Source organism: Vicia villosa, linkage group LG3 (assembly GCF_029867415.1).
Source record: "Vicia villosa cultivar HV-30 ecotype Madison, WI linkage group LG3, Vvil1.0, whole genome shotgun sequence".
Lineage (NCBI taxonomy): Eukaryota > Viridiplantae > Streptophyta > Magnoliopsida > Fabales > Fabaceae > Vicia > Vicia villosa.
The window spans coordinates 20,275,446-20,298,737 of NC_081182.1; the positions used below are offsets into that span (position 1 = coordinate 20,275,446).

The 23,292-nt window shown below is 34.4% G+C and overlaps 2 protein-coding genes across 2 annotated transcripts; one reads left to right on the forward strand and one right to left on the reverse strand.

Annotated features, from left to right (window-relative positions):
* Window positions 1-322: 322 nt before the first annotated feature.
* Window positions 323-2,701, forward strand: LOC131660567 (F-box protein AFR-like). Its single transcript, XM_058929825.1, has one exon. It carries the CDS (start codon window positions 1,216-1,218, stop codon window positions 2,248-2,250), a length of 1,035 nt encoding a protein of 344 aa, XP_058785808.1. The 5' UTR covers window positions 323-1,215; the 3' UTR covers window positions 2,251-2,701.
* Window positions 2,702-12,451: 9,750 nt separating this feature from the next.
* LOC131660568 (uncharacterized) lies at window positions 12,452-15,559 on the reverse strand. Its single transcript, XM_058929826.1, has 2 exons — window positions 15,143-15,559; window positions 12,452-12,672 (listed from the first exon to the last, which is right to left on the reverse strand). The coding sequence occupies exons 1-2, from the start codon at window positions 15,551-15,553 to the stop codon at window positions 12,490-12,492; spliced, it is 594 nt and encodes a 197-aa protein (XP_058785809.1). The 5' UTR covers window positions 15,554-15,559; the 3' UTR covers window positions 12,452-12,489.
* Between the last annotated feature and the right edge of the window lie 7,733 nt (window positions 15,560-23,292).

The following is a 23,292-nucleotide window of genomic DNA, read 5'->3' on the forward strand; positions in this document are numbered from 1 at the left end:
CTTATAGAATATTCTAACTAATTTTCTCCCTCATAAAAATATTAAATAATTTTAAAAAAAACACATAATAAAATATTTTATTATAATTAATTCTTTTACATAAATATTTTTCTAAAACAAATTAATATACTTGTACAAATATATAATGACGTGTCAAAATTGTTAATATTATCTACTAAAATATCCAAAAATATAAGATAAATACAAATATTATTATTCAACAAAACATATATAAATCAGATAATTGTTAACCGTGTGTTTAAGAATTGAGGATATCCATAGTCTTTTCTAGGAACCACGCTCCTTAGTTAGGGCGTTCCCATCAGTCGGTGTCACAACGCAAACAAGCCACGGCTCTTTCCTTACGCCACATTAAATTCAGCTAACATCCAAGTAAAGTAATCCATCAATTCAAAATGTCACTAGTATGAACGAACCATATAATCTGCCATTCAAAACTACCCCACAATCCACATATCCATATTCCGATAATCACACCCATACATACACACATGCGGCCACAATACAATCACACTACAAAAGCAGACCCCTCTCCCATCCCTCAGGATCCCTTCCTTCACACCCACACATAACCAAAACACACCCTTTATTTACCATAAAAAGAATCAATCAAAAAACATAGATTCCAAAATAAGTCCATCTGGATGGTTCATATGATTAACACTTTTTGTGTTACTTTTGTGCTGGCTATGCCATCATAAACGCCCACTCTGTTATTCTATGTACACGCATGCTTTCTCATTACTACTACTTTCATTATTTAAATCCTATTCGTTCATCTACTCCAAAAAAGTAATCAAATCATTGAATATTTGAACTTTCCTCTTCTTTGTATTTCCTTATTCATTAGCCGGAAATTAAGACGAAACAACCAAACAACCTTAACATCTCTTTGTCTAGCCGCTACATCTTCTGTCTCTTTGTTCAATTGAACGTCACTGTAACTCTTTCCTTTCCGTTTTTTTTATATTTTTATTCAAACTGTCTTTGTTCATACTGTTTTACCGCAAATATTTATACTCTCTTCTGTCCCTCTAAACTTGACTAAAATCCAACCACCACTTCAACTTTTTGCAACTTTCACTTTTCCCCCCATAAATTCCGTGTCGTTTCATACAAACGTCACTTTCTTCTCTCCCCTTCACATATATACATACACAACCATTCACTTCACTTGTGAAAAATATTAAGAAAATGGTGATTGCGGAAGGTGAAGAAGAACACGAAGAACTGATTCCAGGTTTACCTGATGAAATAGCAGAGATTTGTCTTCTTCGTGTTCCTTACCCGTATCAGCCTCTAGTACGCTGCGTTTCATCGTCGTGGAACCGAGCAATATCGAATCCATCTTTTTTACTCTCCAAGAAAAACTTCTCGAAGAAACTTTCGAATCCGCAACTCTTTGTATTAGGTTTTCATACAGTAACCTCGAAACTCCAATGGCAATCGTTGGATCCTTCTTCTAACCGTTGGTTTATACTTCCTCAGATGCCTCTCCCGAACGACACCGTTTGCTCAACCTCATTTGCTTCCGCTTCGTTGCAGACTCAGGGAAAGATATTCTTCATGAGAGGAACTTCGACGATTGTTTACCGTACAGTCGTTAACAAATGGTCGACGGCGTCGGAGATGATATCTGAGAAATCTTACTTCGCGGCGGAGGAAGTGAACGGAAGAATCGTAACCGTTGGCAAGAGCGGTACGGAAATCTACGATCCGGAAGATGACACGTGGAGGAGAGGCGCGAAGTTTCCGGGGGAGTTGGAGAGGTATGAGACGGTGGTTAACGGAGGGAAGATTTACGTAACGGAAGGTTGGTGGTGGCCGTTTGCGGTTAGGCCGAGAGGTTGGGTTTATGAAATATCGAGTGACACGTGGCGTGAGATGAGTGAGGGGATGAAAGACGGTTGGGCGGGAGAGAGTGTTTCGGTGTGTGGTAAGGTGTTTATGATACCTGACGTTGATTTACCGATGAAGGTTTATGATGAAGCAACTGACACGTGGCGGTGTGTGAATGGTGAGAGGCTACCTAGAGATAAAGTTAAGAAACCGTTTGTTGCGAGAGGATTAGGTGATAGAATCTACGTGGCATCGCTTGGTTTGAAAGTGGTGGTTGGTACGGTTGTTGATGATGACGTGTGTGGTTTGATGGTGACGTGGCAGGTTTTGGATGCACCGGAAGCTTTTGGGGAATTCTCACCTTGTAGTTGCCAGGTGGTGTATGCATGATTGATAAACTACAAAAGTAGTAACTGTTTTGCAATGGTGGCCAGGGTGGACATGTTTTTTTGAGGGTTTTAATATTAAACACTCTTTTAGTACTACCAACATGTCTTGCTAATGGTTCTGTTTGGTTTTAGATTGGGGTGTTTTTTTTTTTTAATTTTTGTGTTGGTTTTGTTAAGGATGAACTGAATTGGGACTTGTTAGTTGGAACTTGAATCTGATTTGTGGGTTGGCCTTGTCTGATAGTACAATGCAAGTAGCACAATAGAGGGGTGCAGCAGGATAGAGACAGATGAGTATACGATGGATCTATGTTTAGATGAATGATCTATCTAAACATGAACTGATCTGTTGTGTTTTTTTTACAATGATATCTACTAAGATTTTGTGCATGTAAATTATAATAATACAGAAGACATTCATGTGCCATCAATTGTAGTGCTAATTTTCGAGAGGTCTATTTATAATTTATAGTTTTTTGTTTTTCTTTAAAAGCTTTTATATTCAAACAATAATATAAATAATCATAGAACATATTGAACAAATAAATTACTCTAGCAAGAAATTTTGCAATTCATATTCAAATAGTATGGTGGTTGGGTGGGTAAGGGGTGCATTGATTGTTATATGGAATGGAGGGAAGAAATTTAGAAGGAAATCGTTTTTTATTTTTTTTACTATTTGAGGACTTGTTAAATTCTTTCATTGAGTAGGTGGGGTAGCTCAATTGACACCCTTAAATTAAGGAAGCTGTTGGTCTAGAGTTCAATATTTCGCATTATAAATTAACAATTTTTAAAAAAAAATCTTTCATTAAAAAATATCAATAATCAACTTGTATTTAACAAATATGGTACTTGATGGACAAAACAAAATCAGATTTCAAATAATATGTGGTATTGTTTAAATGGTTATTATATATGTTTTTAAAGAGGAATATTATGGGATTAAACTAAAAATAAATAAAGAATCTATGTGTTTTTTTTTTAACAACTATGTGTTTTAAAAGCTTATTAATATTGCAAAATTGTGTAGTAATACTTGGTAGTGTATTATTGGAGAATAGTAAAAGTAGAATAACTATTTTTAAGATACATAGTCCGAAATGGTGGTTAAAAGAGGTTAGGGAAGTTAGTTAGAATAACTAATTTTTGGCTTTGCAACTAGCTCCTAACTTTGTATAGCCTTGTAAATAGCTTATTATCATTTATGTACGACGCAATGAATTAATTCTAATGAACAGAAGAATATTTTATGATATTTCTGTATATTTTATACTTCATTTAATATGGTATCCGAATATATTATTAGATCATGAGTTGTCTACTGTTTATATTCATGTATCAAGTCCAAAAAATTATTGGACATAATGAGGTGTAGGGGTGGACAAACGGTAACCACCCGACGGAACCCGACCGTTCCGATCCACACTTTGAGACACGGTTCGGATTTGGTCGGTTTGCGGGTAACAGCGGAAGGAGGAAAAGGGTTGATGCGGGCATACACGGTCGGATTAGGAGTTTGGTTTTGGGCCCGTCGGAAACCGAATCCGACCGAAGATAACAGTAGAGAAGATTAGGCCCAACACATTCTTAGATTCCCCAGCCCAATCTGAAATTTTATAAGTTGATGCTTCCAATTTTGTAAACCCTAATCCATTCCTTAGCCCAATATCAAATTCTATATATTCTTCAATTGTTGCGAACCCTAATCCATCTCCCAGCGGCCGTCGATTCTTGCTTTTGTTAGGTAACGTTCTTCTCTCTTCTTCTCACTCTCTATACTCTCCAATTTCAACTTTATTTTCAGTTTTTTCTTCCTTTCTTTAAACAACTTTCGTTTAGAGATTTGTTTGGAAGTAAAATCCAAACTGTAGTCACTCGATTTTCTTTTATTTGCTTACAGTTCATTATTGTTGTGCTATGATTTAGTGTTTTTGATTATGTTTATTGCTTATATATTTTGGGTTCAGGTCTTGATTCAAGGATGCATCAGAGTGGGTTAAAATAAAAAGGTAACCATTTTGAATCAAGATAATTTATGAACTTCAATTTGTGATTATGTTTTTGTGTTTAGACCGATTTATCAAAAGCTCTCATGTTGGTAACAAAGTTGTGGTTTTAGCTTTCATTTAAAACCTTGTTTGGTTGTGATTTTTGTATGTTATACTTGTATTTGAGGACCTTGAACTTGGAGTTACATATGGGAATGGGAATGTGTCTGTGAAGACAGCCTAAGACCTTATGTTTATAAGCTTATTTTGTTTCAGGTTTTGGTGTAAATTGTGCTGTCATATTCTTTACAATATTAGTTTGGTTTTGTGATCTTAAGTCAGATTTGAAAGATAAGTATATGGTTTTAAGTCAGATTTGTTTTGATTTTTGTTTTGTTTTGTTAAAGATTTTGACATTAGTTTGTTGTCTATACATGAAAACATGATTTTATCCGGCAGGGAAGATTTCTTTATTGTCTATGTTTCTTATGCTTTTTGTTATAACTGTTATAACTATTATATGCTTTCTTAACCTTTGATTCCTAATTTTATGTCAGTTGTTTTCTAATATGCCCAATCTTGTAGCAACCTGAAGTAAAGATTTTGTGAAAATCTAAGGTATGAAGGTAAAGATTTTCTGATATGCCTAATTTTCGGTGTCATTGTTGTTTTCTCATATACCTGATCTTGTTGCAGCTGGAAGTCTTGTTGCAGCTTGATTGAAGGATGACAAAGAAGTTGCTGAAAATCCAAGGTCTCATCAATTTATGCCCAATCTAAGGTAAAGATTTTCTAATATGCCTAATTTTCTATGTCATTGTTGTTTTCTCATATGTCTGATCTTGTTGCAATTGGAAGTCTTGTTGCAGCTTGATTGAAGGATGAAGGATAACATAGAGAAGTTGCTGAAAATCCAAGGTCTCATCACTTTTAGTTTATCAGGATATCTTTTTTGTTAACTTTCTAACATACTTAATAAGGATATATATATATATATATATATATATATATATATATATATATATATATATATATATATATATATATATATATATATATATATATATGATTTTGTCTGCATTTTAAAACAATTTTTTAGACTGATTTTTTTGGAATCTAATTATATTGTAGATAATTTAAGATCTTGTGTTTATATGATTTTTTAATTTAAGGACTTTTTATTGGATAATTTGGGTTATAATTTTTTATTAATTTTATCTGATGGGGTATCTCAATGTTATTAAATGAGTTTAAAAAAATCATTATATAAAACAGATAATATTATCTAAATTGACTCAAAATTATTAGTGTTTTTCTTATAAAAAATCAATTAATTTTCTATTTTCAAAATTTAAATAAATTTAATTGGGCTTGAAATTTTTGGTGGCCCAACTGTTAACTTAATAAGAATTAAAAAAAGTAGAAAAAATTATTGGATTTATTTTTTGGACTGGATTTTGTATTGGGCCAACTGTAGTTGAAATCCGAAATAAACCGGGACAGCTATCCGAACCCGGTTCAACCCGAACCCGAAAAAACCGAGAGTTTATTTGATCGGAATTGGGCCTATAAAAATCACCCGAGGGTTGGGTCGGATTGGGGTTTTAGGCCCGAACCCAAATCGGCCCGAACCGATGTCCACCCCTAATGAGGTGTATTGGGAAGATTTTAAGTCTTACATTGATTAGACATAAAGCTTGAAAATAATTTATATCGAGTGACACCCTTAACCTTACAAGTCAGTTTTATAATGATGAATCAGGCCAAACACTAATATGATATCATACGCCTAACAAGGGACTGATTCTACTTCCAATTCATCTATATCTTCTCTTATCGTATTTGCAAGTTCAAGCTTCATATAAGCTTCCTTCATTTGTTCAATTTTTTTCCCGCAAATCGAATAATTCATCAAGATTCAAAGAAACTTCAATGGCAAATCAAGAAAACTCGCTGCTAGACACATAACATGTGGTTTGATCTTCGCAAGAATTTTCATCGCAAGTGGAGAATTCAAGCTAGGCTAATAATAGGTAAAAGGTGTCATTCTATCTGACAAACTTCACAGTGGTGGTAAATCTTCACATTCCTCCAATGTTCATAGGCTAGCTAAAGTTGTTTCTGAAGATTATGAGTTTTGGATTGTTCAAGATAAAAAATTGATTACTTGGTTATTGTTTATGATTTTCGTGTTACCACGTATGCTCTCATACAAACATGTGTATGAAGTGTATGACAAGGTGCGCAAACACTTCCACTCATAGATGGGAGCTCGAGTTCATCCATTAAGATCAGAGTTGAAGACTATCAAAAAAGGTAATCATTCCATCACTGAGCATGTCCTTCGAACTTGAGCCATTGCTGATTCATTATTAGCTATTGGGGATCCAATATCTGAAAGGGATCAAATCGATGTGATTCTTCAAGGTCTCCCTAAAGAATACAATCCATTCATTATGATGATTTATAGAAAGTTGAACCAATTGACATATTGTTAGCCTGAGAGTTTTAGCTTAGCGTTTTGACATGGTGTGATATAAGGGTATGAAAATGCTGAGTGTAAGATGGCCAAGCTATAATTTTGACATATTAATTGTTTCGACAGAGGTGATGAATTCGACTCACCTATTAGGGGTGATGAGTTTGACTCGCCTATCAAGTGTTTTGGGACTTAGTATATTCTTGAGTTCACATATTAGATTACTTAGAGACATTTCGACAGCGGTAGTAGTTTGAAGCAATAGTTACGGTTTGAAATAGTTTAGAGTGCTAAAGACACATGGAAGCAGATTTGAAGACAATCCCACGCAACAAGATACATATGTCAAATTTTGAAGAAATAACCATTGTTGACAATTACAAATGTACATAGTATATAAGTAGATTTTTTTTCTAAAAGAGGGTTCTCATTTTCATTTTGTTCTCTGTAGAATTCACACATCCGAGTCACAGAGATAAAGAATTTGTGAGAAATGTATGAACTTGTTTCTCACTTTTAATTCAAGTATTTTTTACCCAATTGCTTTTACTATTTTTCTTCATTTACTTTATCTTTTTAAGTAATTATGAACTTTCTTCTTTGAACTTTTATCTAACTACTCAAAATTCAAACCTGAAACCTTTAAGCACTAATACACTTTCTCAAACTTTTCACACAAAATGTCCAATAGGATTTTTTGAGTTCGATCCTACAAGTGAATTAAAACTCGTGATTTGTTTACTAAAAACACTGGTAAACACATATATTATATATATTAGGCATTGATATATGTTCAAGAAGCACAATTGGACAAGTTTCGCCAAAAAATTTCGGCTCCAAGTGCAATTGCTAATGTTGCTCAAGTCATATCTAATGATTTTGTTGGCATAAATGGTGAAGCATCAGGTTTCTATCAGCATTTTTCGTGGTAGAGCTCGTTCTTTTCGAGGTACGAGTCGTGGTAGATGGGTCAACATCATAAGGAATCGACCAATTTGAGAATCTTGCCTCATTACCAATTGAATTTTGGGATCAAAACTTTATAACAACAATTTACTTGATTAACAAGCTACCTATAACTTCTTTTCCAAGAAGATCACTAGAATTAATTTGTTTTCATATGAGTTTGTTGATGAAATTGCCAAATATTCTTCTAGATTTGAGCTCATGTCGTCATCCTTTAGTAGCTAAATTAATTCATTCAACTTATCGATGATTTCTTCTTTCTTCAATTTTTCCAAAAACTCGTAAACATTCCCATCTTTTGATTTAAGGATTGGATCAAGTTTCTGATTCCAATTCTTAATTATTTGATATTTGTTTGTGACAAAATTTGTTACATTATTTCCAACATTTCTAAAGTTAGATAAGCATTTACGAAAGAAGCATTCATCTACTTCTTCTCGTGTGTTCATTCGCTCTTGTTTGACACTTGGAGAAACTCCATATACCAATTCAAGAGTGTCACACATTTCATTGGCTGAGTTACAATTATGAACATAAACAAAATAATTATCATCTAAAGACATGACTAAGAAATTTTTTGTTTTGAAATCAATTTCAAACTTTCACTTTTCATCTATTGGTTTATCTACTACTTCACAATTTATTCAATATGTGATAAACAGACTGCTAAATATAGTTTCCTGCAATTCTAAATCAAACTTTTGCATCAAGATTTACACTCTTTCTCACAACTTCTACTCAATTTCATTCAAGCTTAGCATATTTGTCAACTTCTAACCACTACATTCAAACCAAAATCATCTCTCAGATTTGATAAGTTTCTTATTTCCTTACTTTTTTTCTTTGTGATGCATGTATTTTATAAATAGGTTATATTTTTGCTACATTTGGCATTGAAATTTTGAAATTTTGAACTAAGGGTTTGTTGCATGCTCTTTATTTAATTCTATGCAGTCTTGATTTTGAAATTCGGAACCTTAGTATGGATAACAAAATCCAGATTTCTCTATTTTGTGGAATGTTTTTAATTTTGATTTTCTATTTCATTATTTCCTCTTTGTTGATTGTGATATGTATTTTCTTGTTTGATTTTAGGAAAAATGGATGACAACCAAGACAGATTAAAACATCGTAGAGTGACCCAACATACTTCAGTGCATAGGAGAAAGTTATGCCCTCGTGAATTATAGTTGGAGAATCGGTTTTTGCTGTTGAAGGGTCTTTTTCTTGTGGTAATGTATCTCCAGATCATTACAAAGCCCCTTGTAACTTTAATACATGATGTTGTATCCGATGTTAAACTTGATGTTGTCGTGCCGGATAATTTTCTAAGAAGCCCCTCATGCTGCTAAGCACGTGTGGAAGATAATGGTCACATGAATAATTGAATTGTCTGTGTTAAACATGTGTGTTATAAAAATTGAGTTGTCTAACGATAATATATTTATTATTCAATACTATGAGACATTGAAATGTATCAATTGTGGCAGAAATGTAGCAAAGCTTCTCCAGCTAGATGAACCATAATTTTAGGATATCATGCAGCTATTTGGGTTGAAGGATTTATGCAGGATTGGATATGGTTATATTAGTCATGGTTTATTGTCTATGTTTGTTAAGAGATGGCACACAAAGACATCGTCTTTTCATCTTTCGATCAGTGAGATGACAATTACACTCGATGATGTATCATATCTCCTACATATTTCTATCATAGCAAGGTTATTATATCACCCTAAAATACATCAACCTGAGGCATTGGACCTGATAAAGACATATTTAGTAGTTGATTTAAGTGATGCCCGACAAGAGATAGATGACATTAGAGGATGTCTTGCCAGATTTTCTTTCCTCATGAAAAATCATATTGACCACATGAATTCGAGTGTAGATGACGTGAGTGATGATGCACATATTGCATATCATAAAGTATGTGAATTGAGTTAATATTTCATGCTTTTGTTGGCACAACCATTTTTGTAAAAAAATTGTGACCTGTGTCGACATTGTTTACATTTGATACTTCATTGACGGGAAAGGATTCATGAGTACAACCGGGGGACATCTTGTTTGGTGTACTTATACTCCAAGTTAGCTAAAGGTAATTAATGGTAGACGAGATAGTTGACATGAAACAACTGTCTAGTCACGCTAAAAAAAATTCATCGTTGTTGATATTAATTTCATAATTCATGTGATAGATCATCACTAATATTTAACCTGAACCATTTTCAGACATAAATTCACCACCTTTTTTCACGTCTCTCTAGATGGGAATAAGATGAAGAATGCTATAAAAAATTACCATGTGTCTGCTCCATTTTCCCACTTAGGGGGAATCAAAGGACGGAGCCTTTTTTTACTGCATTTGATCGTGTTGTGTCGGATGATATCTATTTCACGTCGTATGGGGAGCACCGTCTAGTTGGACCCTTTGAGATGATATCATGGTACTTTGGATGGTTTGTTTATGGCTCTCAACATATGTATCCACATCTACTTAAACGAGTATTGCGGTAGTTCAGGTATTTTAAGGGTATGCTCAAGGACTCCACAATGGTTGCTCCTACTAGTGTCCTCTACAGAGATGTCAATACGATATTTGCGTATAACAATGAGCATTTGATGTAAGAGGATGTATGTAGTGTGTCAACTTCTCATTCATGTAGTGCAGAATATTGTTACATTCAATAGTTTTATACAGTGTTTCAACCTTACATGACACTAGATGTAGAAAATATTCCCCTATGTCAGCTCATCCGAAGATACTACAGTAAGAACAGGTGAGAGTAGACCAATATCGTGGATGTATTGTCGATATGTCAATGTAGAGTTGCTATTAGGAGAGAGACCGTAGCTAGGGCCGAGTTTCAAGAAGGCAGAACATGCTTTGCAGTATAAAAGACACGTGAGGAACAAGAACGTTAGATATTACCATGTAGTGATATTTTAACTTTAAATTTTGATATTACATTTTGAAAATATGTATTGTTTGTTGTATTTTATATACAGTGATGTATGGTTTACTAACATTATGTTCTTATTAATTAATGACTAATGTGTATGGTCTATTGTGGGTATGATTTAAAAATGACTTATAATGTATGATTTATTAATGAAAAGAATTTCTTCAAACTTCACCCCATTTTTAACCATCTAGTGATGAAACACATACCAAAGTCAATGTGTGAGGTTTATCTAGAGGTTGAAATTCGGATTTTATATTAGGGCATATCCGAAAATTAAAACCCGAATTGTTTTTGACAAAATGGGATATCTCTATGATAAAGTGATTTTGTTGTAAAATAGGTTCACATGTATTTCAATCATGTACAATAGGTGATTCCGTATTTCAATCTTCAAATACTACAAAGAAGTATTTTTAAGTTTCCATAGATGTGTGAACACTATATATGAGATGTCATGAGCACCACCAATATTTTAAGCTTTGATTTTTTTAGCTGAATTTTATGGCATGTGATGTAGTATATGTTAACTCTTTCATGAGTGCTCTCTAAAAAAAAAAAAAAACTAATCTCCTCCTAAATTTTCTTAAACAAAAAAGAATCGATACACTCAACGTGACTGGTTCTCTACCAAGTAGAATTTTTTTTGATTGATTTCTATTATAAAAAACTTAAAATTAATAATGTCTGTTTAATAGTTTAAGTTATTTCGACTAAGCTATAAATAAAAATGAATAACATTCATTTATTTAGTCCAACATATGTGGGGCATGGTCGTGCGAGGAAAGTACGAGGATAAGGCGGAGACAAAAATGAATAAAAAGAAAAGTATAGTGGAGTTTTCTATATACGCGTTAGCTTTTGTTTGTGTATGACGAGTATGAGAATAGGTTATTCTCGCCTCTTCTAGAACTACTAGTACCTTTTCTTTCCTTTCTTTTCTTAGACGCTATATATAGCTCTGATCATACAAATATATCAAGGTTCCAACCTCTGATAAAGAGTATTCACAACAGTTATTCAAGCAAGACATAACAAGATTCTATTACCAAAGGGTTGCCAGGAAGATGTGTATAGTGTTTGTGTGTGGAAAGGATGAACAAGTGGTGTCGAGACAGCCAGCACCTGGGTCGTGTCCTTATTGTGGAGGGATGATCCAAGCTGTGGACGTTGATAGCCACTGGAATTTCTGTTTCCTACCCTTGTATCACAAGATCAAACGCAGCCACTATTGCACCATGTGTTCCAGAAAACTCTTGGTCAAGTAGGTCTTGTCATCATCCATCATCAGCCAAGGAAAAAAAAGCTATTAGTCGCACTTTTTTTTTTTACAGTTTTCATCTAATGTTAACCTTGTATATACCTGTAATTGCTTTACAAAATACAGATTGCAGAAGCCAAATATATGATTTTGTCACTCAATAACCACTTGTAACAATTTTACATTAGCAGTTTACATAATTATGTTATTTGGAAAATATGGAGGATTCTAAAACTAAACAGGACTCCTTTTTCTTCTAGGAAATCGAATAACTAAATGCAAACCTGTAAAACAACAATTGACTTGTCCAATTACATCATAGAAGTTAAGATATCTTCAAACAACATAATCAGCCTAATACGGAGTTAAATAATCCGAAATTTCCTAAAAAGTTTAACAAAATATAACAGAAAAGGTAGAGGATTAATAGTAGAAAAATCAGGTTTAGAGTGTTAATGTCCTTGCTGATGACAGGCTCAATTTGAAGCTTTGATGCTTTTTAAGAGAAAAGGCAAAGAATGAGAAATCTGAAACAATCATTGTTCAGGAAGAAAAAAATATAATATCAAATATGAGATCACTTGCAGAGTTTCAACTTCTTAAAGTATGGAGATACAATTGATTTAGGGTAAGGTTTTGTGGCAAGGCAAGTAGGAATGTTTTCAGGTTGCTCAATCCACAGTTTGTGAATGATACCACCAGATTTCAGCTTCTCAGACAAGTTTTTGATCTGGGGTTCTCCTTTCACTTCAAGTGTGACCTAAAGTTTAAGTTCAGAAACCAGTTAGCTCATAAACCAGATGCTATGCTGCAACAAAAATGAATTAGAGCCCTAGCATAGAAATTATACATGCATTTGTGCACAGATATACACTACATGATAACAGCCTACTGAATATAAAAATGTTGGAGCAAGAAACATGAAATCCTATAAACATTTGCCAAGTACGCATTTCTGCGATATGAACTTCATATTTCTGCTTTCAAACTTGACAATTTCATCACATAAAATCTATTAATGAATTCTATATTTGCACATGTTTCAAAATATCCAAATTCCTGGAAGAAAAGCAAACTCAAAGGTTAGTTAGAGCCCAAAAGTAAGAACAACGCCAAAGTATTATCCAATTTGTTAATAGTTTCCCTTATAATTTTCTAGGTCGTCTGATCTACTCTCCTAACAACAGAATTCATAGGTCTTCTGTCTAAATGTCCAAACCACCTAAGCCTATTTTCCACCATCTTTTCTATTATAGGTGCTACCACAATACACTCTCCAATATTGTCATTTTTAATCTTATCATGTCTAGTCTTTACCAAACATTCAACGCAATATCCTCATCTCTGCAACACTTACTTTATTCTCGTGTTGATTCTCGACCGTCGAACATTCTGTCTCGTATAACATCGCGGATCTTACCGTTGTTCGATTAAAACTTTTCCTTTTAATTTAGCAGTATTTGTGTCACATAAAACCCCTAAACCCTCCAACATTTCAATCATCTAACTTGAATTTGATGGTTTACATCACTTTCTATTTTTACGGATCCAAGATATTTAAACTGCATGACTTGTGGTATGATATAGTATTCAACGTTTACCTATAGGGTTTAAACACTTCTCCTTTTGCCAAACTTACATTACATACTTTGTCTTACATATGCTTAGGCAAAAGCCATAAGTTTCTAAATCCCGTTTCAACCTCTCATTTAAATCCTCCTTTGACTCTTCAAGTAGGACTATATCATCTGACTTTTTTATTTGACTTCATAATTTCGTAGTTTGGTGAGCCACTCAACGCCTCTATCCTAAGAATTTTCCACGTTTCAATAGATAATTTGTCTGGTTCAACCACCTTTTAGTTACTCATTATTTTCAATGCTTCTTTTATTTTTTTGTTTTTGAATTCGACAATAGTAATTATAAAAATACAATGAAGACACTAAATTAAATGTCTCTAGAAAAATTATTTACCAAGCCTTGAGTAAAGACTACTTAAAGTTAACATTTATGTGAACTTATTTCTTTCCACAAGATACATATATAAATCAAGTTTTGAAAATAAAACTGGTCATTGACTTGGTGAAGGTGCTAGTATGCAATTCACTTATCCAACCATGATTGATACATAGTTGAACAAATGATTTTTTTAAAAAAAAAAATCAAAAGAACACATTAATTTTTAAAATTAACAATGCAATGATCATGCATCATACTAATGAATGCATGATCCTTTTATCACTGAATGTTAGGTTTTTATTTATCAGATCGCTTTGTTCTCCACTTCTCCACCACTGATCTACTGATTAGCTTGTTCTCAGGTTGGATAAACCTAAACCTTGAGATAGTTTATGTGACAATCAGCTACTCAGGTCCAATTTTTTAACCAACCGATTACATAAGACACAGACACACGCAATTTGCAATTAGATCTACCATTCCTTCAAATACTATGTAAATGACAATGACTAGTTAGACACAAATAATGAGGATATCACAACCCACTAATCTTCATATTAATTTCCATCTTAAGATATGTTTGGATTTGTGGTATGTGATGGAATGGAATTATGTGGTAAGTAATCAGATTTTATTGTTTGGATTTGTAAATAATGGATAGAACATAATGGAACATGATGAAATTCATTCCATCATATTCCATCATATTCCATCCAATCGTTCAATTTTCATTCCGTCCAATTTAGGATGTATGCAAACAGAATGAACTTATTAGTTATTAACAAAAATACACGAATGATAAAATGGTATATCTGATTCATTCTACTCCATTCTACTCCATTTCATTAGGTTCCATTTCCGTCAATTTCATTCTAGTCCATCAATCCAAACATTAAAGACAACTAAACATTCAATGAATTAATAGCAACCCCATGCAAAATGCTCCATTAAAAATCTAACTACAAATCACACATTCACATAATGATGAGTCCATTTTGTTTTTTCCATGGCAAAAACTTGCATAAAAAGTCAAACAAAAAGGAGCTGAAACTAAATTGCAGACATTCACTACCATCATAAATTAACCATATTTCTAACAATCTAACTTAAACTTATGCACCAAATCTCATTACTATCACAATTCACAAATGAACTATATCAACTATTCTCAGTATGTTGAACTAGAAACCCTAAAATTAAACATATTTCATAACCTAGAAAACACACATTGATTAAGAAAAGAAGAAAAAGAGGGAAAGTAAAAACCTTACTTTATGCATAGAATCGATTTTATCTGGGCTGCAATAGTCGATTGTGACAGGATCGTCTTTGTTGGACCAAACGGCGGAAACAGAAGCGTGGCAGCCTTGAGTGACCACACTACCTAATGGCCAAGTATCAATCAGGTCTCGCCGGAGCACCACGTACTGGACCACGACATCGGCGTTATCCGGCGGTGACGGAGCAACTTCAGGTGTCGAAAGAGTGGTGGAATCCGTGGCGGCGGGTTGACTCATTGAGTTAGAGGTGAGTCGACTCGTCTGGTTCGAGAAAGAGGCCGCGTGTAAAGTGCCGCTAAATTTTGTGCTAGAGAAGGCGGAACCGGAGGGGTTGAAGAGACGAAGAGATGGAAGGGTGTAAGCCATTGATAAACTGACACGTAGACGGTAGACGTAATGCATCTATGTACTGTATTGTATAGCTTTTTTAATTAACCACCTAATTATTCAAACGTGTCAAAATATGTGAAATATTTTTGTTTAATTTTGACTTTAAATAATTTGTATGATCAATCATCCAATAGCTATTCATACATACATTAAGTTTTGATGCAGTAATTGCATTACAAAATTCTCTTCCAAAATTCCAATAAGAGGGTTTTGCATACTAAGATGATCACAGAAGGATTTAAATGTGTTGAATATGTGAAAGGTGAATGAATATCCTAATATTTAGGTTGAGATATTTATAGGTTTGGCTAATAGATCAAACTAATGGGTGAGGAATTAATTCTCTCCCAATTTCTTTACTAAAGCATAGGAATATGGAGATCGGTTCTCTCCATTGATAGGAATCAAAAACTCGTTTTCCACGTTAATAACGAGAAGCGGTTTTTCATGGTATGTAAACATTCAGTTATCTTTGAATAGACATGTAAATGAGTGGGTGGTCTGCTTCATGGGTGCAATGGGTCGAACGGACGGCCCATAAACCGTTAAGTCAAGCCCGCCATAAGCATGATGTCCCTTTGTGATGCTTTTTGGGACAACTGATTTATGGGCCATAATCTTTTAGGACCTAATCAAATTTATCCCATCCTACAGTATCTCGAGCATGAGACCTGAGAAGGGAAGAATGATTTAACTCTGTGAGACGTTGATCTCTTTTTAGAGAAGCGTATCTATTAGATGAAGCTTAAGGGGAGAGTCCCTCAAGCGTATCTTAGAGAGTGTTTGGCTCAATAGTAGCTTAAAGGGTGAGTCCCTCAAGCATTACATAGAGGGCGAGTTCCTCGTATGTAGCCGAGACTGCGAATTCCTTAAGCGCGACTTAGGGCAAGTCCAACAAATGGAGCTTGGAGCAAATTCCTCAAGTGTTTTTTGCGGCGAATCCAATAAGTGTTGCTTGGGGAAAGTCCCTCAAATGTTGTTTGGGGAAGCACATGTAACAATTAATGCCCATGTATGATGAAATTTGTCTAGGGAAGGCGTAGTCATCATGGGTCGTTGATTTATCTCCATGCATCTTGTAGCAACCTACCCTAAAAATTAAGGATTTTAGAGTCGCCACCTATTCTACCAAGGCGAATAGGAAACCCTACGAAGTTAAGAAATCTGGGTAAGTTATTATAATCAGGTCGAGGGAAGGTGTTAGGCACCCTCAACCCTTTCCTAAGGTTTGTATCTAAGGTTAAGGCTTATGGATAAAATATTTAGGATAATAGCTAAAGAAGTGAAAAAGGGCAAAATTGAGATTTTAAGTGAATTGAGATTTTAGGGAGGGGGACTCGCCTTGGTTATCCAAGTGCCTACGTATCTCCTTATGGAGAATCAGAGTCAACGTAGTTCGGGCACAGGGTTGTACTCCTTTGAATTAGTATGAGGTTGTTTGAAGGCTTTTTGAATGGCCTATCGTAGTTTTTGAAATGCAAAGTTCGAAGGTATTTTGAATTACCTTATCGTAGATTTGAAAATCGCAGTATTTGAAGGGATGAAAATTCGTAGTATCGTGGTTTAGTGTGTTTTGAATGTTTTGGGCGTACAACCCTGATTTGGATATGTTACCGTTAGTTGCGATGATCAATAGGTTTGATCATTATAGTTAACGGATTAATGAGGTATTGCTGGTTACTCTGACCGATAGATTCGATCGTCGCGGGCACCAAATAAAATGTATTTTAAATTTTGTATATTTTTTATCTCTTGTCTAATGCGACTAATAGATTTAGTCGGGTCGAGAAGAGAATTAATTAAGGGTTAATGTTTAGCCGAATGGGCAGTGGGATTAGGCAAACCCTAACGCATATACCTTTATAGGGTTTTTATTGTTTTATAATTACAGTTGATTAAAATTAATTAACTCGGATTAATCGAGAAAATAATCGGAAGGATAATCGGGATAATCCTAAATACTAGCCTAATCCTAATTTACTCTAATCCTAATTCTAATTAATTAATTAAACTAACCACAATTAATTTAATTTAAATAATTAAACAAAACAAATAAATAAATAAATAATACTAATAAAAAATTGTATAGGAACCTGGGCATGATCCTATGTGGCTCCCTTGTGAAGGTCCATGGTAAGCCTTGCAATCCTGGTACGTTAGATTGGATTGTAGGAGATCCAGTGGCTGATACGTGAGGACGTACAGTGGACGCGCATGGGCTTGTTGCGTGGGATCTAGGATTAACACAACATGTAAATGATAACAAAAAAATCCTTCCCCTTGCTGGGGTTCGAACACAGGGCTGCTAGGTTGCAAGCTTCTATCCACCACCACTTGGCTAGTACGATGCATCTGTGTATTACCTACAAAGAATCAATAAAATAGTAAAAGGTGAAAGTCAAAGATATGGCCACGCGTGGGTCCCAGTACTGGTGCTGCATCCAATCATGCGAAGAGAGAGGGAGCGCTTTTATATTGACCCTCCAATGAAAGCCTTGCGCGCGCAGACCCACCTTTTCTGTTTTCAAATGGACCAATTGAAACCTGCCACGCGTGGCCCCTAAAACCAGCAAGCCTGAGCCACCGGAACTGCACAATTCCGGTCATCTCTTCCGATGACCTCCTTTCGCAAAACCTGCAAACACCAACGAAACACAACGGAAAAAAACCCAGATCTACTAAATTTCATGCTACGAATTCAATGGAAGTGTTGTTTTTGCTTGGAACGGCCTGTAAGGTGGAACACGAGGATGATGATGAATCCACGGCCAACAATGGTAACGTGTGATTGTTACGTAAACCTTTCGATTTAAATGCCCAGAAACGCTCTAAATACTCATAAAAACCTCAGCAACCATTAACATGTCACGGAATGCATTTAAATCAAGAGTTTGAAAATCTTAGGATCTTACCAACCGGTGCAATCGCAAGGGGAGTTTTTCAAGACGATCAGATCTGTCTCTTGGTTGGGTAATACTCCTTAACATCTCAGGAACGTGCCTGGACCAATGAAATCGACTGCAAATGCCTGGCTCTCTCTCTTTTAGTCTGCCCTAATTCTTTGAATTTTATGGGAGCTTAGTTAGGGTTTATGAGCCAAAAATTCGTCCCCCTTTCCATTGCTTTGTGTTATATATTTATAGGGGCACAAATTAGGTCAAGTGGAAAAGCCCAAAAGATCTTTGAATCCCTTCTTGCAATTTTTGAAAGAATTGATTTACAACTTACTATTTTTTAATCCAATTTGCTCTAATTCTTTCCAATTAGATCTTTCACGAAATTGTGTGGGAAATATGGTGTAATTGCAGATTAGATTTGATTGGAATAAATCTCTAAATCATATCTTGGATTTCCCTTTGATTTATTTGACCTTTAATCACCATTTAAATGGATAAAAATCATATAAAATCAAGTAAAACCCTAAAATTCGTGGCAAGTAGTATTTGGCAACTTGGATAGCTTTTGGACCAAGGTTAAAGCTTAACAAGATAGGCCCATTTGTAAGAAATTTCAATTTGAATCCCTTTTACTTCACATTTTGCCCCCCGAAATCGCCCAACTTTGACGAGGCATATCTCTCTCAATTTTTAAGATATGAGAGATTTCTAGAACTTTTTGGAAACCTCAAGATGTCCTTTACAAGCCACTTTGGAACATATTTTTCATTTGGAGCTTTTATCTTAATGATATAGCCTTTGACAAAAAACTGATTTTGGTTGACTTTTGAAAAGAACCTGTAATCTTTTATACCGTATCTCCCAAATGAAGCATTTCTGGCCTTGGCATGTGAGAGGCAAAGTTGTAGAGAATCCAATTTCCTTCAAAATACGCTTTGGTTGGGAGACTTTTGATACTCCATGCAAAAGTTATGGCCAGTCAAAGTTGAGTTGACTTTTCCTTTAAAAAACCCTAATTTGAACCTTTTGAATTTGTTCATCTCGGAGTTTTTATTAATGGATCATGATCAACCTTTGATCAAATTATGTATATGGCCTCAAATACTTGATGTTTACCCAAAGTCAGGAGTTTTGACTGTACTTTGCCCATAGTTGACTTTTAGGTCAACTAGTCGACTGTGGATCACCTGAGCATTTGAATGAGAAATCCTTGGGATTGAAGCTTGATAATTGACATGGAGATACCATGAGACATATGAGATACCTTGATATCCATTTGAGGCCTTAGAGATTCAGAACCCTTTGATAGACTGCAAACCCTAGTTTTGAATAGGAGAGAGTAACTTGAGGAAAACCCTTGAACCTTGAGTCGTTGAAGATAAAAAGAGGAGGGCAAATTTTGGGGTATGACACATCTAATATGCACATAAATGTCCTACCACCTACTAGCAGACGTTGCCTTGCGGTTTGACAATGAAGCTCATTCGGCTTAGGCTCACTGAAGTTGTTCTTCCCTATAATGTTTTGATTTTGTTGTTTGTCTTGTTTACTACTTTTATTGTTTTTTATTACAGAGTCTCCTCTAAGTTAGGTTTTACACATATATTAGAATTTAGTGAAATGCATTTAAATCATGTTTTTGCATTAAATTGAATCAAGAGATGAAAAATATTTTCAAAATATTTCAATTCAAATTAATCGATTATTTGACTCAAGAAATGCAGGAATTCACGATTCCTATCATTCTAACCTTATTTTGAAGTGTGATTTGAAGCAAAGATATGATGCATGATTTGAATCAATAAATGAATGTGAAATTCATATTTTTCCATTACTAGTGTGATTCAAATCATAAGCTTCTCTAACTTAAATTAGAAGAAAGCTAAATTCGAATCAAACATAAGGCTAATTCGAATCAAAAATTCATTTCAAATCTTGGATTTTGGTTTTGTCATCATGATTCGAATCACAAGATTCTTTGAATCAAATCACTAACTCGAATCACTTATTCGAATCAAATGGGAAAATTACGGATTTTAAGTTCTTGATTAAAATCATTTTCTCCTATCAATTGAATCATACCCATTGTACTTGAATCAAATCAAATGGGTATTTTACTCATTTTTAGTGTTCTATCTCAAAGACATATATAAATCATTTGTGTCATTTTTCCATCAGATGATATGATCAGAACAACATAACTTTGAGAATTTTTCAAAACATAATTTTGTTAGCTTTCCAAATATACCTATTCACAATGTTCGATTGCATATGAATTCATCTTTAACCTCTAGCAATATTATCAAGAATTGGTTGTCTTAATTCTTAGGAAGTGTGATATCTTTCATAGAAAAGGTTCATTCACTCTTAATGTATGGGATGTTCTTGAGTTGCATTTCCATGTTTGTATTGTGTGGAATTGCTAATAATTGACAATCTACCAGGATTAAAAAGAAAGAATTTTTCTCTACCACAAACTTCAGTAGAACTGAGTAAAGATTGTTATGTAACGAAGTTGGGAATTTTGTTCCTTCAGATAAATGAAGAGCTCAGACTTGCCATTAGATCTTACCTTTCTTCAAATGCTCTACAAGATTTACCTTTGAATAGACTATAGCAACCCCATGCAAAATGGACCATTGCAAATCTGACTACAAATCACATATCCAAACAATGATGAATCCATTTTGTTTTTTCATGACATAAACTGTGCATACAAAATCAAGCAAAAAGATGTTGAAACAAAATTGGAGACATTCACTACCATCACAAATTAACCTTATTTGTAACGATCTAACACAAAGCTTTTGCACCAAGTATCATTACTATGATCACAAATGAACTATATCAATTATTCTTAATATGTTAAACTAGAAACCCTTAAGTTAAACATAACTCATGACCTAGAAGCCCACATTGATTAAGAAAAGAAAAAAAGGGAAAATAAAAACCTTACTTTGTGCATAGAATCAAATTTATCGGGGCTACAGTAGCCGATTGTGATAAGATCATCTTTGTTAGACCAAACAACGGAAACAGAAGTGTGGCACCCTTTAGTGACCACACTTCCTAATGGCCAAGTATCAATTAGGTCTCATTGGAGCACCACGTACATGACAACAACATCAACATTATATGGTAGTGATGGAGCAACTTCAAGTGTCAATAGAGTGCTAGAATTTGTGGTGGCGGGTTGACTCATTGAGTTAGAGGTAAGTCGATACGTCTAGTTCTAGAAATAGGTCGCATGTAAAATGGCGCTAAATTTTGTGCTTTAGAAGGCGAGGTTCAAATCGGAGGGGTTGAAGAGACGAAGAGATGGAAGGGTGTAAGCCATTGATATTCTGACACGTAGACGGTAAACGTAATGGTTTCTGATATCTATGTGTAGTTTTTTAAGGCTTAACCCCAGTTAATTTTATTCCATTTACATTCTTTTTTGGTATTAAAGAGGGTCAAAGCTCAAAGAGAAGAAGAAATTGTAACAAAACCAATCTCAGGATGAAGAATTATGTTACATCAGACGCAATGAAATACTTAATAAAACTTGAAATTTGATCTCTAAATTCTAGATCTTTTCCACTCTCAACACCAACTTTTATAAGCGCGTTTGCACACTTGTTCGCTTCCTTATAGGAATGAGTCACCTTCACTTCTTAATGCCTTTCCATGAGAAGTAAAATCCGATTGAACATCAAGGCTCCATCCATAATTATTGCTTTTCCCATTTTAAGCATTCTAATAATGGTTGAATAGTAAATATTTAGATGTACTTTTTGAAATCCTAAGTTCTTCGTGAGGGATAGCCCTTCATATATTCCTCATAATCCCGCCCTTAGAGAATTGCATTCCACAATATGTTTTACGAAACCGCCATTACCATCACCATGCATATCTCGGATAATACCTCTACAACTTGAAGTTCTTCCTTCAAAACAAGCTTCATTTGTATAGCTTAACCCAATTTTCTTCTAGTGGCTTCCATCCAACCATAACCATAAATTTATCTCCACGAGTAGCAACAACATTACTCTTCAAAACTTCTCTATATTCTTCCACTCTTCTTTGAACATAGATCCCGGAGAACAAAGGTCTATGGGAATTCTCATCATGCATCTCCATCTTATGCCAATACTATAAGCTATGGCACCCAACTTGTAAGTATGAAAGTGAAATATAAGAAGGGCGAATTAGATTTCAATACTTTTTCGGCTATTTTAGAGATGTTCTTATGTTCTTATTTTTCCAGAAATATGTTGATGAACTTATGAAGTAAAGTGGAGAATTTAAATGCAAAAAAATAAAGAACACAAAGATGTATTCTAGTTCCCCTTATCAACCAAGGGTACATATAGCCCCCTCACACCCCTTTAGATATTTTCACTATTGTTGGATCTTTATACAAGCTGCACACCAAAAATTCTCCTACAATCTTCTAACAACAACAAAGAAGCACATCACTTCCTTAGTTTCACAAAAACACCAACAACTATGGTGGACTTTGAATCACCCTGATTCAAAAGGCCTTTTCAAACAAATAGAACGACAACCCTTCCTATTTTCAAATACCTGTAGAAAGTAGAACCACTTTCCTTATAAATAAAATCACCACACACTTGGTGAATAGTATAGCTAATTGATAAAAAAGAGTACAAATAAATTTTGCAGCAGACTTGATAATACTTGAGAGTTTTGCTGCTTTTTTGATATATTGAAAATTCAATCTTCTCCTTCAATGAACAAATTAATGTTATATAAATATTTATGTGCTCAAGTGTTTCACTAAAATTTTTCAAAAATGAATGAAAATTATGCAGAAAAAGTTGTAAATGTTAAATATTAACGACATTTGAA

Coding starts and splice junctions, on each gene's coding strand:
- LOC131660567 (XM_058929825.1), top strand. CDS start 1,216: ATGGTGATTGCGGAAGGTGAAGAAGAACACGAAGAACTGATTCCAGGT.
- LOC131660568 (XM_058929826.1), bottom strand. CDS start 15,553: ATGCATTACGTCTACCGTCTACGTGTCAGTTTATCAATGGCTTACACC. Junction 12,673..15,142: donor AAATCGATTCTATGCATAAA/GTAAGGTTTTTA, acceptor CTTAAACTTTAG/GTCACACTTGAAGTGAAAGG.